A 23,732-nucleotide genomic window follows, 5' to 3' on the forward strand; every position below is an offset into this window, starting at 1 on the left:
TGTTTTTTTTCGTTTTTCCTGCAGTGATTTAGAGGACAGCCCTTATGCAAGTTTACCATGGTATTTTCACACTATTACCATGCTTTTACCATGGTAATACCATGCATTAACCATCATTTACCCTGGCTTACCATGTTAATGAATACATTTTACCATACCTCACTGTTCTTTACATTGCTTTGCAGTGCTTTACCATGCTTTCACTATGCTTTATTACGCTTTGCTATTTGGCTATGTGGTGTTTACTGTGGTAAACTTTTATAAGGGAATCTCAAACCCCAGTGCACTGGAGCGGCCAGTTAAGTGTAAAAAGTTGTCAGGATGTTAACAATGAAAAGAAAAATTACAGGTACGTTATTCAAACAGTTGTAGAACCCTGCTACTTACTCTTTAAAAACATGAGTCATATTATTCAAGACTGTTTTTTGCATAGCTCTGATATACTCATGGGTATCCACAAATATCTATTTTTTAACCTCAAGATTCTCACTTTCTGTCTATTCAAGCATTATAATTGGCATACAGTAACTGTCTCCTTAACCCCACAGGGGGAGGTGAGGGTAGAGGTGAGGGTGAGAGGGAGGAGGAGGTGAGGGAAAGAGGAGGTGAGGGGAATGGGGAGGTGAGGGAAGAGGAGAGGAAGGAGGAGCTGATGGTGTAGGTGAGGGAGGAGGAAGGGAAGGGGGAGGTGAGGGAAGAGGAGAGGAAGGAGGAGCTGATGGTGTAGGTGAGGGAGGAGGAAGGGAAGGGGAATGGGGAGGTGAGGGAGGAGGAGGAGAAGGAGGTGAGGGTGGAGGTGAGAGAGAAGGTGGGGAAGGGGAAGGGGGAGGTGAGGGAGGGGGAGGGGAATGGGGAGGTGAGGGAGGAGGAGGGTAAGGATGAGGTGAGGGTGCAGGTGAGGGAGAAGGAAGAGGAAGAGGAAGGGGAAGGGGAAGGAGGAGGTGAGGGTGGAGGTGAGGGAGGAGGAACTGAGGGAGGAGGAGGAGAAGGAGGTGAGAGTGGAGGTGAGGGTGAGAGAGAAGGGGGAGGGGGAGGAGGGGAATGGGGAGGTGAGGGTGGAGGTGAGGGACGAGGAGGGGATGGGGAAGGGGGAGTTAAGGGAGGAGATGAGAGAGTAGGAGGGGAAGGAGGAGGTGAGGGTGGAGGTGAGGGATGAGGAGGGGAAGGGGAGGTGAGGGAGGAAGAGGGGAAGGAGGAGGTGAGGGTGGAGGTGAGGGAGGAGGAGAGAAGGGGAAGGGCGAGGTGAAGTTGGAGGTGAGGAAGGGAGAGAGGGGGGGAGGGGGAGGATGAGGTAAGGGTGCAGGTGAGGGAGGAAGGGAAGGGGAAGGGGGAGGTGAGGGAGGAGGAGGAGGGGAAGGAGGAGCTGATGGTGGAGGTGGGGGAGGAGGAGAAGGAGGTGAGGGTGGAGGTGAGAGAGAAGGTGGGGAAGGGGAGGGGGAGGTGAGGGTGAGGGTGAGGGAGGGGGAGAGAAAAGGGGGAGTTGGAGGGATGAGGTGAGGGTGGAGGTGAGGGACGAGGAGGGGATGGGGAAGGGGAGGTGAGGGAGGATATGAGGGAGTAGGAGGGGAAGGAGGAGGTGAGGGATGAGGAGGGGAAGGGGAGGTGAGGGAGGAGGAGGGGAAGGAGGAGGAGGGAAGGGGAAGGGCGAGGTGAAGTTGGAGGTGAGGGTGAGGAAGGGAGAGAGAGGGGGAGGGGGGAGGAGGAGGGGAAGGGGAAGGATGAGGTGAGGGTGCAGGTGAGGGAGGAGGAAGGGAAGGGAAGGGAAGGGAAGGGAAGGGGAAGGGGAAGGGGAAGGGGGAGGTGAGGGAAGAGGAGAGGAAGGAGGAGCTGATGGTGTAGGTGAGGGAGGAGGGAGGAGGAAGGGAAGGGGAATGGGGAGGTGAGGGAGGAGGAGGAGAAGGAGGTGAGGGTGGAGGTGAGAGAGAAGGTGGGGAAGGGGAAGGGGGAAGTGAGGGTGAGGGAGGGGGAGAGAGAAGGAGGGGAATGGGGAGGTGAGGGAGGAGGAGGAGGGGAAGGATGAGGTAAGGGTGCAGGTGAGGGAGGAGGAAGGGAAGGGGAAGGGGGAGGTGAGGGAGGTGAAGGGGAAGTAGGAGGTGAGGGTTGAGACGAGGGAGGATGAGGGGAAGGGAGAGGTGAGGGTGGAGGTGAGGGAGGAGGAAGGGAAGGGGGAGGTAGGGTTTGGGTATCTCTGAACATGCAGGTTTTATAAGAAGAGCAGAATCGTCCTCATGGTGCCTTTGTTCTGGAAATGGCCATGTAAGCTCTCCTTGCAGTGAGGGATCAGTAACCAGCTTGTAACCTGCTCTCACCTGTTAAACTGAAGCAGTTTACCTAGAATACTGTATGCTGCATGTTTGGGGGTTCCAAAGTGTATTTACTTTTCATATTTCAATGGAAGCTTGTAGCAGTGTGAAGTCACAATAGCAGCTTTGCTGGGCTTTGAATTTAGAGCTCCCCACAGCAATGTCAATTTTTAATCTGTTAAACAAAAATAAATTACTTCCTTAAATCTATCATCATAAGATCATAAGTAATAAAACTAATTTTGGTTTAATCAAATAATCACAAACATAATAAACATAATAAACATAATAAGACTTTTTCTGTTGTGTGTTGGGGTTCAGTAGTCCCGTGGTAGTTGGTTATTATTTGTGCCCAGTGATATCACTGTAACAAAGTCAATCACATCTATAATTTAAGCTCTAACAAGTTGCCCAGGCACCCTCAGCAAGTGGAAGACAAGTCTTGGGTATAAATATGAAATGCACATTTCCTGGCTGTGTGTCTGCCCCCTGGGTGCACAGCCAGCATGTGCTTTATTAATATTGGCTAATGGATTTAGGTTTGTAGCCATCTGCCCAACAGGCAAGTGCGGCACATGTCACTCAGTATATATTAAAGGCTAGGGGTCTGTAAACAGTGTGTTTGAAAAGCAGGCCTGAATCAGAAATACAGGGCTCCTCAGCATTGACACGTTTATATGGACCCGGGGCTCAGTGAACACGCCTTAAGTTCCACTGTCTAAGAGTCTAATGGAATACTGCTACTTCAGTAGTCCATAATATTCTAAAATGGAACATCAAAAAAGCGCATTGAGGTGTGACACATGCCAGAGCAGTATAAGTAATCTTTATTTAATCATGTCTGGAGAATTTTGTAAAAAGGCTTTTGGACTCAGAATGACCCTTTTATACTAGATTGGAGACCTATACAAGAACACAGTGCAGGCAGATATGTGAACTAGCAATATAATGATGTAGGATTATTTTATTAATGAGTATATTGAGAGAGAATTGTAATTATGGCTACACGAATTATTGTTTGAAAGAATAGAAACAATTAAAATGACAATCTAATCCTTTACTACTTTCTTTCTGTTTTTGAATACTGGTTGTATAAGTAATAAAGTATAGAGTGCTAGTTTATATTATTATTATTATTATTATTATTATTATTATTATTTATTACTTAGCAGACGCCCTTATCCAGGGCGACTTACAATCGTAAGCAAATACATTAGCAGAATAAGTTTATAACGAGACACTGAGGGTAGTGGAATGAGCTACCTTTACTTTATAATAACAAATTACTGACAAATATAAAAGAATAAAACAGAGATTACTCAGGGTTTTTTTCTTTAGAGTGCTGTATTTTAGAGACTGCTGCACTGTTCATGACTCCACCAACAAGTTTATTGAAAAACATGTTTCTGATAGGATAAGATACTATTTATGGGTGAAAAATATATTAAACTGATGTATGTATATATATATATATATATATATATATATATATATATATATATCTTTGGGGAGGGACTGACACATATGATATGGCAACATATTGGGTAAGTATTTGGACTGCAACATAATGCCAATATATTTTTCATCAATGTGGAGGATGCTTTATTGGACAGACTGGCTGGGCTAACTGATTGCTTACCCTACAGACAGCTGTCACACAAATGAGCCATTACTAGCGCCAGCCACATAGGAAAAAGGCAGCAAATAACTGAAACTCAGCCGACCAGCAAGACAGAAAATAAAGACTTACAAGCCAAAGCAATCTTCAAACAGTTTGACATTAAAATAATTAGCTAATGGCAGACAGTGTCGTACCATTCGAATTTGATGTAGAAAACCTCATGAAGGAATTACAACAAGTGCAACTGCATTGACAGGAATATGCTAGCATTAAAGAAAGACAATTCACACTATTCAATTCAAACATACAAATACAATGAAAAACATCTTCTGGAAAAAGAAAATGCAACTGCCAGGTAAACTCTAAACAGGAGCGTTTCTGAAAGCAAAACTCTGTTGACTTGGAAAATCGGTTACACAAAGACCAAGCGCCCAACAACTCTCTTTGTTATTTAGCTCCACTGAAGGATGAACAGAATAATACCTACTTCTGCACTAAACCTTGCAAAAATACCACCAGCCCAAAGCCATCATATTAGACTCGACCAGTGTCTGAACATTAACCCCAAGCATGTTTTATAAATGCTTTTAAAAAACGAATTTTAACCAGTTAAGTTCATTACAATTATGTGGCAATTGGAAGCATGTAGCTACTGCTGTATACAGTGTATTTTACACATTACAATTCAGAATAAAAATGTATCTTAAACTCAAGATCAGGACCATGAATCTTATGTATTGGATACATTCTGTGAGTTTCCACAGCAACATTCTTTAGTTTGTCAGCAAACTGTTGTGGCAACCCACACTTCTCTCTGTGACGGATTACAGGCACACCACAGGTACTTATTCATTTGGGAAGAATGCAAGAAGCCTGAGCGTGCCCTTTCTACTCTCACAAAGCCTCAGCATTGAGGTCTCTGCAGGAATGAATAGTAAGGACAGAAATGTGGTTGTAATGTACCCTCACAATTGCAGAAGGTAGCGCTTCCCTACCTGTTCGCAAGCCTTAAGACAAAGAGGTCCAGGAATGCAGATTCTATGAGGAGGGTCTGGTCTTCCTTGGGCAGCTCATTGAACCCTGGGATCTTGTCGGCCCAGGTCCGGGTCACCTCTATCGAAACAGTGAGGAGGCCATAGAACTGCTGGAGGTGCTGGGCGTCAGTGGAGGCGGCTGGCTGGTCTGTAGCACAGAACTGAGGTGTAGGAGAGGACAGTCAGGTCTGTGTTGCACCATGCAATCCAGGATGGGGGCAGGGTGGGATTAAGAGGAGGGCGGGGGGGCACACGGTACATTTGTAACTTTGTTTATTTAATGTAGTAATAGGGAAATACACTAAGTAAGTAATCAAGCTTTAAATAATAGGGCTCATGTGCATTCCTATTATTTTAACAGTTTTTAACATATGCGAGATAATCGTAATGCAGTTTCACTCTGCAAATGTAAATCAAGCATTCATACCTGCTAAATTGCATACTTCAACGACAGATCAGAGAATCAAACTATGCCACTTTTGTAGTGAGCTTTTCAGATATAGCTCAGAGGGCATCTACAGCATGATATAGTAGAAGAGGTAAAGGGCAGCGGTATTTACATCAGTGAAATAGGGCCCACTTATCTGCTGCTAGCTGTAAGCTTAGAAACCTATTGAGATGTAAGTGAATTTGTATGATGGTTGACTGAATCTACTAGTCAGGCAGATAAAGACTTCCAATTCCGCATTTTCTATGAACTGCTAAATTATGCAGAGCTAAGTAGCTGTGTTTAAACAGAGGGGAGAGAGTGGGGGTGAGGGAAAGAGTGAGAAGGGGTAGAGGGAGGAGAGGGACAGGAGAGTGAGACGAAGGTAAGATAGATAGGTAGGGGGACAGAGACACCGAGTGTGGAGGGGGATGAGAGATTTAGTGTGAGGAGAGGGACAGGGATAGAGACAGTGAGGAGAGGATTGTCTGTACTCACCGTGGAGTAGTCAAGCTCTCTGGGTGTAGACTCACTGAGTGCTCTCACTAAGGCATTGACCAGGCTGAGTGGAGGAGAGGGGGGAGAGGGTTCCTGCTGTAAGGGACTCTTTGGTTTGGAGGGCAGGCGACCCCTTCTCCCTTTCAGATTATCAGTACGGACCACTGGAGAAGAGAAGAGCAATATTAATCAGCACTGAAGTGACAGCAGAGCCATCACAACAGGGTAACAGTAAGACACGTTTGGGGCAAGTGCAAAGAGCACTTTTCATAAATGACCCTCATTTTAACAGCATAACACCAGCAAGAAACTACTCAGCAAGAACGATAAAACAACTGTTCCTTCCTGCAACCGGGCAGGGTCATGCTAGTTGAATACTGTTACAAATAATTATTTATTTGTCTTTTGCACTGCCTTCACCATAGGGCCACTTGGTGTGCAAAGAACTCAACTGAGTGTACTGTTTTATAATGCTAATTAAGGAGACAGTACACCCCACAATTTAAGCTACATGATAAAGTTGTTACTCAATTCAAGCAGCACTTTACTTTTACTGAACAGCCAACTACTGTACTATGGGATTTTCTGGTTAATTTAAAGAGATGTCCAGCCTGTGATCATTTAACTATACAAGCTGAGTATCGGCTGGCATCATACAGCTCCCTATATAATATTCTTTCTATTTTTTATACAAGGCACATTACATTCACAGAAGTATTAAGCTCAGCCAGGAAGTCTTTTTTCCACCAAACCCATAGCGAATGTCTAAGATCCCCACTAATAATCACACAGGTTTTTCTTTTCGGATTATGAATCAGCTGGTTTGAAATTTTTCAAATCAGTGCAGTTTCACAATGACGCACTTAGTCTGCTTTTGTTTGCTGTGGGTGAAACTCTCTTTCTATTTACACTCGCCAGGCCAAGCTGAAATAGCAGATGTTATCAGTAATTTTTGCTTGTTTATACAATTGATACTACCGCAGCATCCACAGTTAATAAAGGAGGTGAAATCGCTTCAATGGCGCGTGCTTGGTAGTTTTTTCTTTCTTTCTAGATATGGCAGGTTGTTGTGGGAGTCTTAAGCGCGTTATGATTGTTGATTGTACACTGCTGGGCCTCTTTATTTAGGATACAAATAATAACACACTCTGGTGTACCAGTTGTTACTTAAAAGTTAGCCATGATTGTGAGAACTCTATTTTAGATTTTTTTTAAATCACCAAGATGTGGCGACAAGAAATGGATACAAAGGGAATCAGAACAACTAGAAGAATGCATGGTTTAGGATAACACTGATGTTTCATATTCGTATCGAGCTGCTCTTTAAACCACCCTGTGGTCTGTTACAAACAGACTCCAGGGCTACCCAGCATGCTCCTGAAGAGCAATTGACAGCTATTTATAAATCAAACAACGGCAGCAAAGTATTTGCTTTCGATATTGCATTAATTCACCAGAGAAAGCAGGCAGATCAGAATTGGCAATCATGCATTTCCACAAATAAGTAAACCAGTACAGTTCACATCTAGGTAGCAGTGTCTTCGGACATCATTAAATAATATTAAACAAATTGCACTTTAAATCCCAGCTCTGTAACTTGTGACATGAAAATATGTTTTGTCATTAATAATTGTGCTGCAAGTGATTAACGCTTTGGAAAGCTAATTATTCTGTACAGGAAATTCCAATTGCATGGGTTTAAACTGTATTACAATGCTAATGCAAGAAGGCTGTGATTGACCTCGTTTCAAAATGCAGCAACTGCTACTGCGTGGCATGAATGTAGCGAGCAGTCCCTTTTAATGAAGGAATTAAAGTTGCAGTGTATTGCAGTTAAGTTTCATTTTACACTCAAATTTACAGTAATCCCATTATAACAGGCTCACACAATGATTTGATCGAGTCAGAGTTGAGAATCATTAACTATCAAAGTTAAAATGTCTTTTTTTTATTAATAATTGCAGCAGCGCTTGTGTGGAGCAGTGAGGTTCACGTCTGCTAATAGTGAAGCAAGACACAGATGACAGCCAGTAACAAAGTTCTAAGGTACCAGGACTGACCAATACAGTACGTTCTTATTGACCTCAAAGGTTTGAATCACAGCTCCAGCAGACTCTACATGAATTGAAACACATGTTGGGATCCATTAATAGAACTATTAGGGTTACGGTCTTGTGTGGTGCAGACGTGATATTTTAGTTCCTAGCATTAAAAAACGATTGTGTATGATGGTTAGAGAGATCATGGCAGTTGTCGTATTACAACTTAATACTGCAAATTAAATTGCAGTTCTACAAAACAGCAGTGTTTATTTTCCTTTCTAAATAAAACAAAACACATTATGAATCATGTTTGCTCTCCAACATCTGTAAGGTTAATTATCCAATTGAGCAGGAAGCACGTGTTTGCATTTCTCGTAATGCCCTTTTGTCAGCAACTGAAATATAATAATCTATAAACTTGTGTGATTTTCTATTGAACATATACTTAGTTTGTATAGAGTAAACATCAATCACAATCAATTTGACACATGTTTGATATTACCTTCAAACTGTATCTTTTGAATTCTGAATTTTATACAGACCTAAAAAGATACAACTTGAGTCTAGAAAGAGGCAGCTGTATTACCACTGGGACTTGATTCCAAAGTGTTTATTTTTTTATTTATTTATTTCTCATTTTGTGACTTTAGACGTACAGCAGCAGCAGCAATGCTGGAATAAAATAAAATAAAATACTTGGTTCCCAGCCAGGGTGCTTGTTCCTTACCTTCCTTTACCATCCCCACACTCAGACACTTCTGAAACCGGCAGTACTGGCACCGGTTACGTCTGCGCTTGTCCACGGGGCAGTTTTTGCTCGCCAAACAAACATATTTTGCATTTTTCTGCACCGTTCTCTAAAGAGGGAGATAGAGAGAGAGAAAGCGAGACAGTTTGAGATGACTGTTGAATTTGAGAGAAGAAACCGTCAGGTCAGATTTTAATTACAATGTGAAAGGCTACAGTGCCATTGGCATAATTACAAACTCATTTCCTAACATGGTAGCCTTCAGGAAAAACAATTGTATTTGTATTAGTATTAGCCACTGACAGTGAAAATCAGGGAGGATCATGCTGAAGCAGGTCTTGGGAGACAGGCCGTGAAATTACGGGGGGTGGGGGGGGGGGGGGAGAGATTGTATATCTCGCCTTCTAATATCCCTTTGGGGATAATTTTCTACTCGGCTGCCTCCCAAGATGATTACTGACCTTATTAAAATAAAATCAGAATGATCTGGGGTGCTCTTCTATTGCCACTACTGTTTTTAAGGGGAAAAAATATGACAATGGCTAACTGAGTAAGTCACACTGTCACACACATAGTTTTTGTAAACCTTTTACCCATAGATATATTTATAATGATATTATTAAGGAGAAGTGATTTCTTTTTGGGGGTATTTAAGCCTAAAAACTATAGTAAATTAAAAAAAGCATTTCTAAGAATAATGTTTGTTTTAAAGTTTGACAGGCTTTTCTATTTTTGAATGTATTTTTCTTTGTTGCTTTATTACACAGTACTGGCTATGTATATCGTAACCGGAACTAAGTTTTCATACCTGAAGAGATTTCTTTCTGTTTCAAAATTCTCTCTCTACTTTTAAATAAATATTTTAAATAAATAACAAAAATAATTACAATATTTAAAAAAATAGAAATGGTTGAGATCAGTGTTGTTTGTTGTTACAGTGAATTGTAAGATCATTTCTTAATGGTTTCTTTTGTGCATAAATTAAAAAAATATATTATATTCTGACAACCAGGCCAAAATGCAGCAGTTCTTTTCAAGCATAATTAAACTGCATTACAACAACCATCTGTTAATGCTAAATCACTGATACAACTATTTATAGAAAACCACCAAAGGTACAGAAATGGTTTACCTAGTAAGAAACAAGTTTGATGTGCACATGAGCAAAGTCTTAGTAAATCTAATCTGTAATAAATAACACATATGGACAATTTGATGGGGTACTAGGGTTATTTTATTCCAAAGTAAAAAGTCATTTTTGAAAACATTTATATTTATTCCTATTTTTTATTCACTGGAAAAAATTTTAGTGCGGTTTGGGGGATGAGCTGTTGATACATTTCCTTGGTGATCTATCATGCTTTTTAACATTGCCTAACTTGAATGCTTCAAATGAAACAGATGGAAACAAGATCAAATATCTTAACTAAAAAAATAACTAACCACAAAAAAAACAAATGCTTTTAATCAACAAAAAAATGTATAAAACCGATGTTCTATAGAAGTCTACTTTTGTTTAATTTAAGGAAAGTCACCCTGCTACACCAAGGTACATTTCCAGCCAGTTGAAAACATGTAGCAAATAGTTAACCTCTTGTGGTTTGTGCATATACAAAATAAAACCTGTGCATTACCTGCAGTGCACTCACAAGTTGTGCTCTATTTCCTAACCATGTACAGATTCTCTCTTTTTTGTTCTTTCAGAGTTTCTGCCATCATTACAGTACACAAATAATCAAACTGAATATATATATATTCCCAGTTGGGCATGTAGCTATAAATTTTACATGCCCAACACAAAATTTTACACGCCCAAGTGTGAAACTGAAAAACACTTTTCTGCTGCTGGTGATTCCACATCGATAGAGGACTTCTGGACTGCACGTCTTGCTGTGTGACAAGTGTGTCTCGTGCCAACAGTCTCAAACACCCAATGTTCCACTGCTGCATACTGTTAGTTGCCATTTTTTTTTCAGCAAATAAGCATACATCCAGTGCTTAATTTGTGCCGAGGCTTGCTGTGTTTAAATTCTCAACACAGCTGTATAAAAGTCTGCAAGTTCTTGCGTGAGCGCTAAAGAAAGAGCCTGCTTTAAATAACTTTACAATTTCAGCTTGAGTGCCTTTAAGGAAGAAGACACTGGCTGCAACTCTATTGTCGTTTTTTATACACAAATAAGCTTACTTGATTTGAAAAAAAAGTCATGAACGATGCAAGCAACTTCTTACACTACTTGGTTTGATTAAATGTGTAATACACAACATTATGTTTTATTGATATGACTTGTTTTAGCTTATGCTCTTGTTGTGTTGTGTTACTGTGTGTACTTCCAGAATCTCTGTTCATAGTACCAGGACAAACATTTTCATGTTCAAATATTGTTTCAACAAATATTTGAACAAAAAAAAAAAGTTTCATTTGTACCATTTTACTTTGGAATAAAATAACCCTAGTACCCCATCAAATTGTCTATATGTGTTATTTATTTCAGATGTCACTTATGCATTGGTTTCCATTGCATGATGTTATTTTTGCCACCAAATACATTTCAAGCAGAGTTTGTTTGAATATGCTTCCCTTGGCTAGAATTAAATCATTATATATTTTTGAGCACCACTAAATGTGAAGAGCTCACAGGTGAGAAGAAAAAGTGTTGTACGCTAAATGTATGACTTAGTCTCGCTTCAGTCTCAATTATTTTCCTTTTTAAGATTTATTTTTAAATTGCATACTGAGATCAGAGCAAGAAATAATAAGGTATCAAAAAAGGTTCAAACAATTAACATTCTGGTCATCTATTAGCTATGTAATGTATCAACAAGGCTTTCCACAGCTCCCAACGCCATTTAAACAGCAGGTAAAGCACTTCTCACACTACAGGCTGGTCAACAACAGACCACTTCACTCTGTGAGAGCTGTCAGCCATAAACATTCGCAGTAACATGCTTACACACGAGAGACAGAAGCAACATGTAACATGTGCTAATACTAAAAGGACTTCCAGGGGTATAAAGTGCAAATACAGAAATAGATTGGATGGAATGTTATGGGGAATTTGCAAAATGTATTAATCATTAACTAAAAAAAATGTAAATCTTTGGATGATGTATTTATTTATCTTTTATATACAGTGTATTTTAATAGACATGTTCATGTGTTCATTTACAAAGGAAGCACTGTATTTAATTATGAGTTTGTTTGTTAGTTCATACATACAGTAATCAGGCACTATTTCAATGATTTGGAATTTTAAAAACTGACACAGTCATGTGACTAGCTAATCAGCCACACAAAACAGAGATATCATTTTCAAACTGCAGTGCAGCAGGATACCATGAAATATAGTAATACACCCCACATTTTGAGATGAGACTAACCAAAATGTATCAATGCTGACATTTACCAGCAGAAGGTAAATTTATGTATTTGAATGCCTGTAGGGGAAGCAAGTTTCCATAATTAATTAAAAATCATTAAAGCTGAAACATAAAGAATGTATTTCAAAATTAAATATTAATTACAATGCACTGCATTATAATTATGAATGTATTAATGTATCACCTAACATTTTAAGGTCCAAGCTTTAGTATTTGACTGGAATTCATTTTTGGAACTGCCTATTTAATTTTTTCTGCTGTATTATTTTTATTAACAATTTTTGTCAACATTGCAATTTACTAATACGTGCTTAAATACTGTTTAATTAAATTAACAATACTAATCCATATGGTTTTTTTAAGCCAAAAATATAGTCATTTATTATTATTTCCCACAATTTTTTTTAATTGATTATGTAGTCAGCCAAAAAAAAGTTCATGAAGTCACTTAAAGGTAATACTACCCAGCCTGAAGCTACATTTCTGTCTGCTTCTGTGGTTTTATATGAAGACAGTGCCACCTATCAAACTAAAAAAACTACAAATGTGTGCTTTTATGTAGCAATATTTTTCAATGTAAGTGCTGCTATACCCTTTTTCATAGTAACTGCTATTTATTTTTTAAATAATACTTGGGTTATACAATGTTACTTTACAATGGAGAGCTTATTCATACAATTTTACAATACAAATACAAATCAATATTAAAATACAATAAATATTCTAACATTAGCAGGAAAACCAAATGCAAACTGAAGCTATATGTGTTCCTGTCTTATTAATAAGATTTGATGTGGTATCCTTTTTTGTTTGTTTGTTTTTGTCTACTGTAAGAATTGTTTTTTTTTTAATGATTGAACCCATAATGTTGCTGTGCCTCTTTAACTCTCCAGTGGCTTTGGATCCGCTATACTACTTTATGATCTGTGACATTTTATCTGAATATGAAAAGACAAAAATATTTTTCAATGCAAGAAGTAACATAACATTTTAGCAAATACATTATTTTATGTATTTATTTTTTGCACACTTAAAGCATGTTGAAAGTAAATTCCCAAAACATAATAACTGGTACTAACGGAATTATTTTCATAAAGTACTGTGTAAGAAATACTCCTAGCTTTAATTATCAGTACCTAGTACATACAGTTACGTTAAAGTTTTGCAGTTTTCCACTCTATGGATTTCCCATAGTTGGCCATGATTTCCCAAGTTTTTTTTTTTTATTTACCATACTTTCATTATGTTTATTAAACTTTGCTTTGCTTTTATTATGGGAAACTTTTACAGTATAAGGGCTATTATACCAGATTGATACCTACGGACATCACTGCAACAGCCTCTTTCCTGTAAGAAACGTTTCTTTGCTGTTCTGACAGCTACAACAATCAGAAAGGTATTCTTTGACCAAGTCCCAGGGTCACTTGTATATAGGATCGGTCCACTATCTGCAGGGACAATGGGCCCTATTTACAAAGCTTTAATTCAGGAGCTACTTCAAAAAAGCCTGTTTTGATATTTATGAAACATTTTCTAAACTGTCGCTATTGGTTTATTTAACAGTTTCAGGAACATCAAACTTAACAATATACCTGACAAACTGTGTTGACCACACTCAAGATCTTTTTAACTTGCACCCATCATACAGTAAATAAAACCAATAATCACAGAAGAAAAGCACCACATTAACCAGCACACTTCACTAAAACAAATATATATATATATATATATATATATATATATATATATATATATATATATATATATATATATATATATATAATATATATATATATATATATATATATATATATATAATATATATATATATATATATATATATATATATATATATATATCCCCTTCGGTCGCTGAAACACAATGTTAACATTCCTATCTATGCTATATGTTTTTTCAAAGACTTGGCCAGGCAACATCATAGAACCATGCAAGTTTTGTCTTTCAAAATATGTACTGTATATGAAAAGTTATCCAATTCCTTTCAATAACAATACTAAACACAATACATTGCACATTGAAAAAAGCATGTTGCTGTGCCCTACCCTACAACCCAACACTGCACTATATAGTTTAGTTCAGTAGGAGATGAGAGGCTGGTTTCACTGACCTTGAAGAAGCCCTTGCAGCCCTCGCAGGTGCGCACCCCATAGTGCTGGCAGGCAGCGTTGTCCCCGCACACCGCACAGGTACCCTCCCCGGATGAGGAGGAGCGGCTGGGAGGAGAGGGGAGGCTGCTCTCCCCCAGGATCTGGGGGCTTTGGCCCATTGTCAGTGGGGTGAAGTGTAGCCCGCTCACCTTACCCAGGTGCAGGGGGTACAAGTGCGTCTCCAAGCCTGGCTGCTGCCCCACAGAGGAAGAGGAGGGGGATCTCTCGGGACCCATGGGCAGGCTCAGACCGGGCTCGTAGCACATGTGACTGCCAGATCCCACTGTGTGTGGGGGGGACTGCTTCAAATGGAACAGGGAATACCTGGGGGTCGACTTTTGTGGAACAGGTTCCATTAAATGACTGGGGGCCATGCAGGCCGGGGGGACAGGTGTCAGGGAGTCATCCCACATCGATGAGGGCCCATGCTGGCCAGGGAAGCCAGGGGTGGTGGGGGTGGAAGGGGGAGACGGCTTGAAGTACATGGAGGTGCTAGGCATGGGGTCCTCAGACTGGGACTGCTGGATGGACGGAGGTGCGTAACGGGCATCCTCCACTTTAATCAGGGGTCTCTGGCCAGAGGATTGCATCTGGTACAGGCAGGAGGGCTTGAGTTCGTAGGTGCCGGTGTAGCCCTCCACGAAGGTGCTGAAGCTGGGCAGGGAAGTGGTGGCGGCGGCAGTGATCTCTGCGCCACTCAGGTCCATGCCAAACTTGGTGTAGTCCGGGTTCATGACGTCAGAGCTGTAGTCCCCTGCGTAAGGGTAGGTCTGTGTGGCATAGCTGGAGCTCGGGGGTGACGGGCCATACTGAGCCTGCACACAGGGCATATCTGAAAGAGAAAGGCAGGTCTGGTTACAAACCATGAAATGCAGTTAAAATTACAACTGCTGGCTGGCACTGCGATGTCAAAGCAGTAAGCTAATATCAGTCTGCCTTTGTGGCTTCTTTTTGGTATGCTGCTCAGTCCCAATCCTCCAGGTTTTACTTTTTACCAAGATCTAAATTTTGGAAACTCCTTTATATCCAAGTCCTTTTTTTCAATAAGATTTGACATCATTCATTTTAGTGATGAAGAACATAAAGAAAAAGTGTTGTATTGTGTAGTAAACAGTGCATTACCTAATTAGCAAACTTTTAAGGTTAGCAATAAATCAGGTATCATATGAATAATTGATACTATAGGTTGTATTTAGAGAGGTTGTATCTCTATTTATCTCAGGTGTCAAATGAAGCAAGGAAGGAAGGAATTCAGATAATTTTGATTTCTGGTACAGACAGTCAATGAGGTGTGGTACCCTTATCAGCATAATATATGATATTATTATTTGTTTATTTAGCAGACGCCTTTATCCAAGGCGACTTACAGAGACTAGGGTGTGTGAACTTTGCATCAGCTGCAGAGTCACTTACAACAACGTCTCACCCGAAAGACGGAGCACAAGGAGGTTAAGTGACTTGCTCAGGATCACAGTGAGTCAGTGGCTGAGGTAGGATTTGAACCGGGGACCTCCTGGTTACAAGCCCTTTTCTTTAACCACTGGACCACACAGCCTCCTACTGGACCACACAGCCTCCTGTAATGATACTGGCTATGGTGCCAGTGACATCCTGTATATATATATATATATATATATATATATATATATATATATATATATATATAATAAAATTACAAATCCTGCCTTATGAATAAAGCACTTGGTGTCCAATGATCTGCTGACAAAACCTAATTTCAGATTGCAGATCCCTGTCTAGAATTATATCCTGCACCATTACCGTCAATGCCAATTCAGAAAATAATAAAGCATCCGTCACATTGGAATGCATGGCAATTGTTAAACAATGCTTTAAAAATACCAGGACACAATCCCCAACCTAAATATCTACGAGTTACATAACAAAGCCAGGACATAGGCTTTTCTGAGTTAAAAAAAAAAAAAAACCCTGACTTGTAGTAGACTTTCGTTTTGAAAAGTTTTAGGTGTTTGCTCCCTGCACTGAAAAGAGAACAGTCAACAAGGAAAATGTAGTTGTATCAACAGCTTTTCTGTAGGGTCCCCATAATCACTAACATTTCTGACGTAATTTGTTTGTCTTGTATTAAGTATAAGACTTTGACATGAAACAGTTTGCCATGCTGTGTAGGAAGTTTCAGCAGTGTATACTCTTGTGACTAGCAGATTTAATTGAACCACAGCTATGAAACAGGCCTGCTCTGTCGACAGCTCTAAGCTCTCTCTATATATTGGTAACCATGGTAAAAGTGTAGTTAAGCACAGTACAAGCTTAATGCTAGTTTGGTAAAAAATAATAAAAGAAAAATTCTAAATTACAGCTTTAGCGATAAAGTCCTGAGAAAGACTGTAACAAACTGTTATTTTTTTTATTTTTATTTTTTATTAGGTAAACCTGTTGCTGTATTTTACACTTAAACTCTTAAGGAGGCTGTGTGGTCCAGTGGTTAAAGAAAAGGGCTTGTAACCAGGAGGTCCCAGGCTCACTCACTGACTCATTGTGTGACCCGGAGCAAGTCACTTAACCTCCTTGTGCTCTGTCTTTCCGGTGAGATGTTGTTGTAAGTGACTCTCCAGCTGATGCATAGTTCACACACCCTAGTCTCTGTAAGTCACCTTGGATAAAGGTGTCTGCTTAATAAACAAATAATAATAATAATCAAATGTGACTAGAATTGTAACAATAAACTATATAGTAAACGTGGAAAGCTTATTACATTCATTTTCCATAAATAAATAAATAAGTTGTACACATTTCTGAGATTGTCTGGTTTATGATGATGATGTATTTGTTTAATTAAAACTGAAATTAAAATCTCGTTCACAAGATATACACCCCCTATTACAAAACAGGAACGTATTCCTCACTGCAGAAGTTAACTGAACAGGAAAGGGTCAACCAATTGTAAGCAAGGGAGTTGCAAATATTTGTTTTAACAAAATAAAAGTTACAGCGTTATTTGTAAGACAAAATAAAGACTCACATATCTACAAGTCCTGAGAAAACACACGATGTACAACTTAGGCTGTGTCAATTTTACTAATAGGAAAGTAAACCTTTGTCAATCGCCCTACACTGGAAAGATCGTGTTATATTGAGAGAAAGTGAGAGTCTGAGTCAGTGACATCATTGCTTGGTGATAATAATGATGTACACACAGTTGACCAACACTTATTTCCATGTATAACGCGCTTTCTCATTCATCTTAAGTGTGTGTTTTAATGTAAACAATCTACAGATATGTTATAGATTGTGTTACGTGTGTTTTAATATCACGTTAAATCCAAAATGACATCACACAGCTAGGCTAATACGTTAGTTGAACACCCTTTTAAATGCTTTATTTATTTATTTATTTATTTATTTCACTCGAATGTGCTCGACGTCATCATCAATAATAGTGCACCGGGCTTTGATTTGCCACAAAGTCAGGTGACAATACGAGCGCACCTAGAATTTCTCTCAGGCAGGCTGTGGTCGACAAATGTTACCAAAAATGTTTAACTTTGTTTTACATCATTTTAACTAAATGAATAATTGACAAAATAGTCTCTACCTCGAGGTCTGCATTTTAGGTGGACAAAATGCATCCGTTCCAAAAACTGAGCACGCCTGTTCATATTCAGTATGTCATTGATCTATATGAACAAAAATAAATAAAATAATAAATATATGAATTGCATTTTAAAAAATAAAACAACAAAACTGAAAAGAAAAAAGTCGTCAAGTGAATCATTTCTGTTAGTTTAAATAGTCATGGTACTGCTGTATTAGGCCTGAGACCGGTAAATTCAAACCGCAGGACAGACATTTGGAGGACGTGGCCACACAGAAACGTTGGGCCATAATTTTATTTGGTTTCGTTTATTTCCAAGTTAAAAATGACTTATAGTTGTATAAATTACAAATGTAATATAACTTTTTTAGGTTTTATTTGTAGATTGACATTTTAATTGTAGACCATTTTTTGTCAAAAGCTGTGCTTAATTTTTCCATCGACCTGAAACAAAAGACCACTAAATAATATCTTAGCTATCACCTGTGAATGTTGTTTTTGTGCTGTTATAGACGATATGATATAATTATGAATACTCGTTTATATTGAATTAATATGAAGAATTACGCATATGGTTAGCCTATATATAACCTGACAGAATTAGCCTATTCATATTAAACCAGACGAACTCAAATAACAAATTACATTCTGCTGTAACTTGACAGATATCCTTGCCTGGTTGATATTTTGCTCGCTGAATCGTGCTTGTTTTTCCTGGGGGAGGTGTGACGAGAGGAGTATGTCTGGACAGTTCAGAAGAAGCCGCAGCGGATGCTGAACTTTCCGTTAGCCTGGTCTCGGAGCCGGAGCTCGGCTGGGGGCGCTCTTCCGAACCGGGGTCTAAGAAACGGGTGTAAGAAAGAAAATGGAACTTCAACAGAGGAGAGTGAAATAAAAAAATTAAAAAAAACTAGGCTAATAGTATAGGCCTAAGTCACTTATGGTGAATGTTTATTAAGAAAGAACTATAATAATAATAATATTCATCATCATCATCATCATCATCATCTATGCTAAATTATTTTTCCCCCTAATACCCATTAAATCTTCAAAAGCGGACACGTTTTTATAATTTAAAATGCGTACTTCAAAATTTCTAATGCTCCCCAACAAAAAAACCTACAACATGTGTTTAATATTTTAAGTGTGCGTTTCTGTTTTCCCGACAAATAATACAATTAATATTGTCAAGACACTTAAAAAACAGCCAAGTCTGTGGAATGAGTTTGCTTATTTTAACAACTCAAGACAACGCATCGACATGTATTAGGCAAACTCATCACTAAAAAAAAAAAAAAAAAGTGTGGTGTAAACCTCAAAAGGAAACACATGCATCTGTTCAATGAAGCACAGAAACTGCGTTTGCTAAATAATACACTCATAATGTTCATGGGTATTCTATCAAGAAATACCAGTATATGATTTCATTCGGATTTTCTCTGGAATACTTGTTTAGAAGATCCATAAAGAACTACTATAGCTACGAAACAACAGAAGGTTCTAAACTATTATTGGTTCCATAATACGATGCATAATACCCCTATAGGGTTCCAACTATGAAGCACTCGAATTTCTAATGCAATATATAAGAGCTCTATACTGTATATAAGAATTTTTCTTTTTAAAACCTAAACAAGGGTGCAGTAAAAATCGGTGTACAAATAAAAACACAATTAAAACAATAATAATAATAATAATAATAATAATAATAATAATAATAATAATAATAATAATAATAATAATAATAATAAACGTTATTTAAAAAAACAAAAAAAAACAAACAGTTCTTATGTAAAAAGTTAACCCTTATTACAATATATTTCCAAAATATTCCAAAGAAAGAATTATCAAGCTAGTATGAGATTAAAGTCATCGAATCTAAATGTTTTGATCTGTGTGGCAATCAGGTTAAAATAAAACGCACATATGCATTTCAACCAGCAGTACAAAAATACACAATCATAAACGAATGTCCTGCAGCAGTTGCCGGTCCCTCAATTAAAATATGTCGGCCAGGAACGCCGATTGTGCCTCGTTATACAGCCCTATATCACATGATGTAATTATGTGTATCTGCTTCGATCAATTAAGCCGCAGGTCAATTCGCTTTAAGTTAAAAGCAATTGGACTGGTTACAATACAGTGGCTTGTCTCTTTTTAAAAGTACATAACACATTTTATTAATCCATAAGAGATTGAAGGTTGGTTTATATTCAGAAACCAATTTCATAAAACACTGTACACAAATACACCCACGATTAAATCCAATAAGAGTAAAGAAATGAATTCACTTTAAATAACTGTTTCTTTGTATCTGTGTTTCAGACTCAATTCTTGGGTCTCGGTTACAAGTTTGTGTTTTGTTTTTTCACTAACCACTTCTGACATGAAGACACAAAGGCTCTCAATGCGCGTCTAGCGCCCTCTCTCTACTTAAAACGGGAGTTTATAAAACAAAATGTAACTCGTTCTATGAGTGTGGAAAAACAAAATACTAATGTGACACACTCATACAGAGACAGACAGAGACGAAGAAACGGGAATCTTTATAGATAGCTTATTATTAATATTAAACCGCTGTTTCTGGCTTTAAAACATGCATCTCAAAGAGGTATTCGCACAAACACATTATTGTTAGAAAGCTACACTAAAATATAATAACCCCGATTTATGTCACTAAAACATTACGACTTTAAAGTGGTCAGAATAAAATATTGACTTCCTGTGCTTTTTTTAAACACGTGTCTACATGTTTAATCCTCTGAAAGCGAGCAGTAGCCTATTTTATTGAGCACAACTGTATTTTACATGTTAGAAATCATAACGGCACTGCGTAATGGCCAGTCTTAACTCTTTGAACATGCACTATAATATTCCATTTCCAATAATATTTTCACTTTCTCTGTTTGCCATTATTGATTCAGCTTTTCCGATTGGTAGCCTAATGTTGACCAGATTGTCACACACACACACACACACGATAAATCCATTTAATTACGTCTGTTACATCCTTTTGCATCCTATTTTTTTTTTAAAAAAATACATGATCTACTATATACCGGTTTACGCGTTATTTACATGATCTACTACATGCAGGTTTACGCGTTATTTACATGATCTACTACATACAGGTTTACGCGTTATTTACATGATCTACTACATACAGGTTTACGCGTTATTTACATAATCTACTATATACCGGTTTACGCGTTATTTACATGATCTACTACGTACAGGTTTACGCGTTATTTACATGATCTACTACATGCAGGTTTACGCGTTATTTACATGATCTACTACATACAGGTTTACGCGTTATTTACATGATCTACTACATACAGGTTTACGCGTTATTTACATAATCTACCATACCGGTTTACGCGTTATTTACATGATCTACTATATACCGGTTTACGCGTTATTTACATGATCCACTATATACCGGTTTACGCGTTATTTACATGATCTACCATACAGGTTTACGCGTTATTTACATGATCTACTACATACAGGTTTACGCGTTATTTACATGATCCACTATATACCGGTTTACGCGTTATTTACATAATCTACCATACAGGTTTACGCGTTATTTACATAAGAACATAAGAACATAAGAAAGTTTACAAACGAGAGGAGGCCATTCAGCCTATCTTGCTCGTTTGGTTGTTAGTAGCTTATTAATCCTAGAATCTCATCAAGCAGTTTCTTGAAGGATCCCAGGGTGTCAGCTTCAACAACATTACTGTCAGTTTCAACAACATTTATGATCTGCTATATACAGGTTTACGCGTTATTTACATTATCTACTATATACATGTTTACGCGTTTTTTTTTTTAATTAATTTTCTAGATTTATTCTTTTTTAGACAGCCTCTTCCAATTCGATTTCCCCCTCCCCCTTTCTTCTATGTGAATATTTAAACCCCCTCAGCAGACCCTCAACTCCGCTAATTTCGTGCGCGCCAGGCTGAATAAATCAGATGGTAACCTAGAGAACGGTCTATGTTGCTTTAAACACGCACCTTATTACTTCAACAGCCCCCAAACTCCAATAACCCAGACAGCAAGAGGCTTACAGGCAAAAACAAACAAAAAAGACACATATTCCAGTACAGTAAATTAGCAGAAGAAACGGCTCTTGACAGCTTTCTTTTTACCCGGCTAAAACTTTTTTTCTGCACAAACTGGGTATGGGGATTTCTTTTTTGAATTCCCAGATTTTATAGTATACACACACACACACACACACACACACACACACACAAACACACACACACACACACACACACACACACACACAAACACACACAAACACACACACACACACAAACACACACACACACACACACACACACACACACACAAACACACACAAACACACACACACACACACACAAACACACACACACACCACAAACACACACACACACACACACAAACACACACACACACACAAACACACACACACACACACACACACACACACCACAAACACACACACACACACACACACACAAACACACACACACACACACAAACACACACACACACACACACACACACTCTATTGTAATTTAAATGTTCATAAGCCATTCATGCGGAATATTTTTTTTACTGGCGTTATGTGTTTTTTTTTTTATTATTATTATCTTATTAAACGCCGTGATTTATAATGTACGGTTGTTAAGCAGGATAAGGAAAATAAATTAAAACTAGAATAAATCAAAGCGTGAGAGACGGCATAGGCTTATAACTTTTGTAACAGGTATAATTTATGATCACACTAAGTTATTCAGTTTAACATACTGTATTACGTACATTATCATCACAAGAAGAATGCTATAATTCAGAACATCATAACGTAACTTACTGTAGAATGTTTACAACATGCATAAGAAGCGTGCATAATGAGAAAGAAAGAAAGAAAGAAAGAAAAACATTTAACGGAATTTTATAAACACGTGTTGAGCTATGTCTCAGAAATCTATGATGGACAAGATACTCCGTCACCAACCAAATTACATTTTAATAGATGCTGGTAATAAGTGATGGTCTCGGAAAATAATAATTCAACTCAAGCAATATAAGTTACATTCAAACTGTTACACCGTATTCATTAGAACCATATGTATAGTATATAAGCAACTTTTGCTAAATGAGTCGTTTCGTACCACAGTGCAAGGCTACTCAGCCGACTGGCGTTCCATTTCCATGACAACTAGCAAGAATACCTTCAATACTCGCCGATCTCACTTCCATTCGACGCAATAAAACTGACAATAATATACAGTCCTTTCGCCACCTTTGTTTAATTAATTCGTGTACTCAGTTTGTTGTCGCCAGATATCCAAAAAGAAAATAAGCTTTCAGCAGAACACGACATGTATACGATATATATATATATATATATATATATATATATATATATATATATATATATATATATATATATATATATATATATCTCTTTCAAAAAAGAAAAAAAGAATTGCCAATATTTGGCATTTTCTAGCATACCCCAAGTTTCATAAAGTCCACAAATCATGATTTATACGTACTTGATTGCTGTGTCGGTTCCGTCTTTACATTTGAGATAAACCTCCTTAAAGTTGCGTGTAGATTTCCAGAATAATAAAAAAATAAAATAAAAAAGGATGCAGTAGTAGTAGTAGTTGCTGGAGTGCTTTTGTAGGTAATATAAAATAATTTCTCAGGTTGCATTTGAAATGGTTTGAGGACCCTGTGCGATCCAGTTACCCTGTAGCTGGTCTCCGTGTTGGTATAACGATGGTGATGCCCTGTGATGAAGTTGCAATGTGCCTTTGTTTATGTGGTGAGCTGAGCTTTGAGTACTGAGAGAAGTCCAATTGCTAGTAGTCATTTATGGAGAGCGCTTACACCGTGGAATGCGAGACGTCAATATGACGCCATGGGAG

The 23,732-nt window shown here is 38.3% G+C and overlaps 1 protein-coding gene across 3 annotated transcripts in view; it reads right to left on the minus strand.

The window, feature by feature from the left end:
- The window catches only part of LOC117399335 (nuclear receptor subfamily 4 group A member 3-like), a 35,502-nt gene extending 11,815 nt beyond the window's left edge, over positions 1–23,687 (minus strand). Inside the window, exons 1-6 of one of the 3 annotated variants that reach the window (XM_033998428.3) lie at positions 23,355–23,686; positions 18,469–18,633; positions 14,180–15,051; positions 8,653–8,782; positions 5,884–6,047; positions 4,920–5,119 (exon numbers count right to left, since the gene is read on the minus strand). In XM_033998428.3, the coding sequence (XP_033854319.1) occupies positions 4,920–5,119; positions 5,884–6,047; positions 8,653–8,782; positions 14,180–15,051; positions 18,469–18,633; positions 23,355–23,517 (1,694 nt within the window). In that variant the 5' untranslated portion in view covers positions 23,518–23,686. Of the gene's footprint in view, positions 1–4,919; positions 5,120–5,883; positions 6,048–8,652; positions 8,783–14,179; positions 15,052–17,793; positions 17,876–18,468; positions 18,634–23,354 lie in introns of those variants that run through there. The other 2 variants (XM_033998430.3, XM_033998429.3) reach the window with 2 other exon arrangements.
- Positions 23,688–23,732: the final 45 nt, after the last annotated feature.

Source organism: Acipenser ruthenus, chromosome 4 (genome assembly GCF_902713425.1).
Source record: "Acipenser ruthenus chromosome 4, fAciRut3.2 maternal haplotype, whole genome shotgun sequence".
NCBI lineage: Eukaryota > Metazoa > Chordata > Actinopteri > Acipenseriformes > Acipenseridae > Acipenser > Acipenser ruthenus.